The following is a 3,781-nucleotide window of genomic DNA, read 5'->3' as shown; positions in this document are numbered from 1 at the left end:
TTAATCCATTTTCAAATTATTTAAAATTTCTTAAATATTAATTAAAATAAATAAAATTATACATTTTATAACAAATAAAATTTGAGCTCAAGTATTAAAATTACTACAACTGAAATAAAAAAGAAAAATAAATAGAACAGAAAAAAATAATAAAAAAGATTTTTAAAAATCACAACAATATTACTAAAACAAATTAAAATGAAAACTGAATATACAAAATGACAAAAATAAAAGAATTAAAAATATCAATTAATACTAAAATACTAATCTGCAGTATTACATATATAAAGCGCTTTTTACCCTTCTTGTAACGCCCGTCCTCATCCTTCCCCACTCGTACCCACAGTGAGGCACTGAAGCCACTCGCCATGTGAGGCCAGCAGTTCTGTCCCACCAGAGGCAGGTGGAAGGGTGCCGTATGCCAGGGAGAGCTGCGCAGATGACCGGGCCTGCTCAGGTCTGCTTCACCACGGCCCAGGGGTAATTTACCCCTCAAAAGAGTGTTTACTCCACCCTTACCACCAGCTGTCCCATGAGGCCTCATCCCAGGGGAGGAGCTCAAGCCAGGGACCCCTGCGCCAGGGATCATGGGAAAGGACATGAAGTAGAGCAAAATTATTTATAAAGAATTTATTTATAAATTTATTATATTTATAAAATAATACATATTTTTATAAAATAAATTTGTATTTCTCACATAATATTTATTATATTAATTTTTAAGTAATATATAATATTAAAATAAATATATGTATATTTAAAAAATCTGTATAAATTTTTATTTGTTGTACTGCCTTTCATTAAATTTGAGTTAATTTTTTTAATTAATTGTATTGCAGTATTTTTTGTGTAATACAGTAAAATACTGTAAGAAACCCCTTGAGAATAATGCGAATTATGATTAAACTCAAAAGTATTAAGACAAAAAAATCTGGGCACATTGCAGTGATGATAATTAGAGGAAATGTGCATAATTTAAGTATAAATAATATACACCTTTATAGGAGGCATCTGATTGGCTGAGAATGTTCTGAAATCCAGTGAGAATAGCTTTCACACCACCCTGACAAGAGAAAGAGCATGATGGATCACATTTCTTCATAAATACAGCAAAGATGATTTAATCCAGCTCGCCAGAGTGTGCAAACCATTATTGACAAGGGTACAAAGCAACAATAAATCACAATACTTCATAAAACCTATAAAGATGTCTCCAATAAAAATCATAAACAGCTTTCGAAATGCAGCTGCAAGGCTTAAAATCCAGACTCTTCTTTTAGAGCTAAAATAACAAAAAATCTCAAATTCTCAAAGGTTTGCATAAGGTCATATTGCTCCTGCTACATAGATTCTTTGGTTTCAAGTATACTCTTTCAACTGGTTACTGGAACAAAACTTTCTACCAATTGAAGGTAGGTAACATAGACAAAAGGTCTTCTGGAATAAGATATGTCACTGTGTAGCATTAATATGTAATCGCATACATAAATAAATCAGTTTGGCATGAGATAAGAGTCTGACCTGCTGGTAGAGCAACGCTGCGTTGTTGTGGTGGCCTTTCACGGCTCCTAACAGGCTCTGCAAAACATGGCCCAAAACCTCCAGGTCTGGAGAGCCACTGGCTAACAGCTGCAGCTCCATCAAGCAGATCTCCGGGAACAGCAGACGGCCGTGGCCGGAGCCCTGAGGCACTCCTGCCATTCCTAACGTACATTCCCCCGACGAGACTCCAGCCTCCACCCTTATCCCTGTCACAGGAAGACAGAAGACAGACTATAAACAACACAATAATAATAATATAATAATTGGTGGTGCTGCAAGAGTACATACAGAAGGACTGAAGAGCAAGTACTGTATGTACAGAGGCTGCTCACAGCGCTCAGAGCTCCAGCTCAGTGAAATGAATTAAGCTGATGGAGGTGCCACAAACCGGAGAACCCACATGATTTAACTGTGGACTACCCTGCAGCTCCTACTCAAGATCTGGGTGCTTTTCATTAATGAAGTTCTGCCTCACACACACACACACACAAACACACGTGCACACAGAGCACTCCCTCACAAACATACATTGACAGACAGACTGACAGACTGACAGACAGACAGACAGACAGACTGACAGAAAGATATAACAAACAATCGATTGATAGATAGAAAAAGATAATGATAAAAAGACAATGGAACAATAGATAAACCAGGGGTTCTCTACATTCAAATGTCCGAATCTGAATTCTCAACAACATCAAAAGGTCCAGAATAATTGTTTTTACAAAACTTGTTTTTAATAAACATGCTTATAACTTTATAGAACAATTCAACTTTATATATGCTAATTATTCTTTAACACTAACGTCCTGTATTCTTTTTCTATTCTATTTACTTAAAAAAAAAATTGCTTCTATTGTCCTCATTTGTAAGTCGCTTTGGATAAAAGCGTCTGCTAAATACCTAAATGTAAAATGTAAATGTAATTATCATATTCATGACGTCATCAAGTCGTACTTGTGTTTACTCTCTGAATGATTACATACAGTAACGTTACTGCATTTTTATAACTAAATGCCCAATAAAGCAGTTCTCATTTACATATTTTCTGTTTCTGAAATAGTACTTCAATGTAACCTGCAGTCACTTCAACTGAATTGCTAAAATCTTGAATTATAACAGCAATATGCTGTTATACAGCAGTGAATTATATTACTTTATTTTATATATCAAGCAGCACAAACATCCGTCTGTGTAACAAGCTATGTGCATATTTACAGACTACATTAGGGCTGCTCGATTATGACAAAAATCATAATCACGGTTATTTTGGTCAATACTGTAATCACGATTATTTAAAACAATTATTAGTGGGCCAATATGACCAAAACTTTATATGATAGATTTATTTAAAGATAGTGTTATATATCAAATATCAGAAAATATAAAAATAAAAATTCAAAATATTTAATATAAAAATGAACAACAGAATAAAATAAACTGCGGGCTGCGTCCAGTCAAGCTGTTCTGCATTATTACGCATACAGACCGATCACTAATGCATTTGCTGATGCTTGGAAGGATCCTATAAATGTGAGCATACAGATGACACATAATAAGGCCACTTACAGTGAAAATGCTGCTTCCCCTGTAGTATCCATTGAATACAAACAGCTGCATCACAAGTAGGGCTGCTCGATTATGACAAAAATCATAATCACAATTATTTTGGTCAATATTGTAATCCCGATTATTTAAAACGATTATTAGTGGGCCATAAGACCAAAACTTTATATGAAAGATTTATTTAAAGAGTGATATATATCAAATATATATTTTCTGTAAATAAGGTTGCTATGACATCTACATTATAGAGACCAGCGAAATGTCACAATTCTCAATACCACAGCAGAATACCAGAGTAACTAATATTAGTTAAAAAAACAACAACAAAAAAGGTCCTCAATTATTGAAAATAATTAAACTGCCAGTAATAAAAAAAAGCAAAGGAATACAATGCCAGTAATAAAAAAGCCTACAAAGTCCTTCACTCAAGAGCAGTGTGTGGATTTTTAATTTGTCTTTTGTTTGATTAATATTAAGCACACAGTCGCAGCAGGAATATAGCCCGCTATCACTTTAAGAGCCACACGGATCCAATTTACTGTTACACAAGTATTTTCATTCTCAACTCTTTACATTCATTTATTATATAACCAATGAGGGTATACGTGAATAATCACTAAGCTCCGCACTCTGACACATTTTTGTGTGTATTTGACCGTCTAGGTGCTAA

At 34.3% G+C, this 3,781-nt stretch overlaps 1 protein-coding gene across 1 annotated transcript in view; it reads right to left on the bottom strand.

The window, feature by feature from the left end:
* The window catches only part of LOC107691204 (lysosomal-trafficking regulator-like), a 122,024-nt gene that overhangs the window by 61,549 nt on the left and 56,694 nt on the right, over positions 1-3,781 (bottom strand). Inside the window, 3 exon segments of the mRNA XM_016489701.1 lie at positions 301-692; positions 924-1,063; positions 1,522-1,748. Coding sequence (XP_016345187.1) covers positions 301-692; positions 924-1,063; positions 1,522-1,748 — 759 coding nt within the window.

This window comes from Sinocyclocheilus anshuiensis, unplaced genomic scaffold (genome assembly GCF_001515605.1).
Source record: "Sinocyclocheilus anshuiensis isolate Anshui unplaced genomic scaffold, SAMN03320099.WGS_v1.1 scaffold462, whole genome shotgun sequence".
NCBI lineage: Eukaryota > Metazoa > Chordata > Actinopteri > Cypriniformes > Cyprinidae > Sinocyclocheilus > Sinocyclocheilus anshuiensis.
Note: the sequence above shows the minus strand (reverse complement) of the source record. Positions and strands in the feature narration are given on the sequence as shown.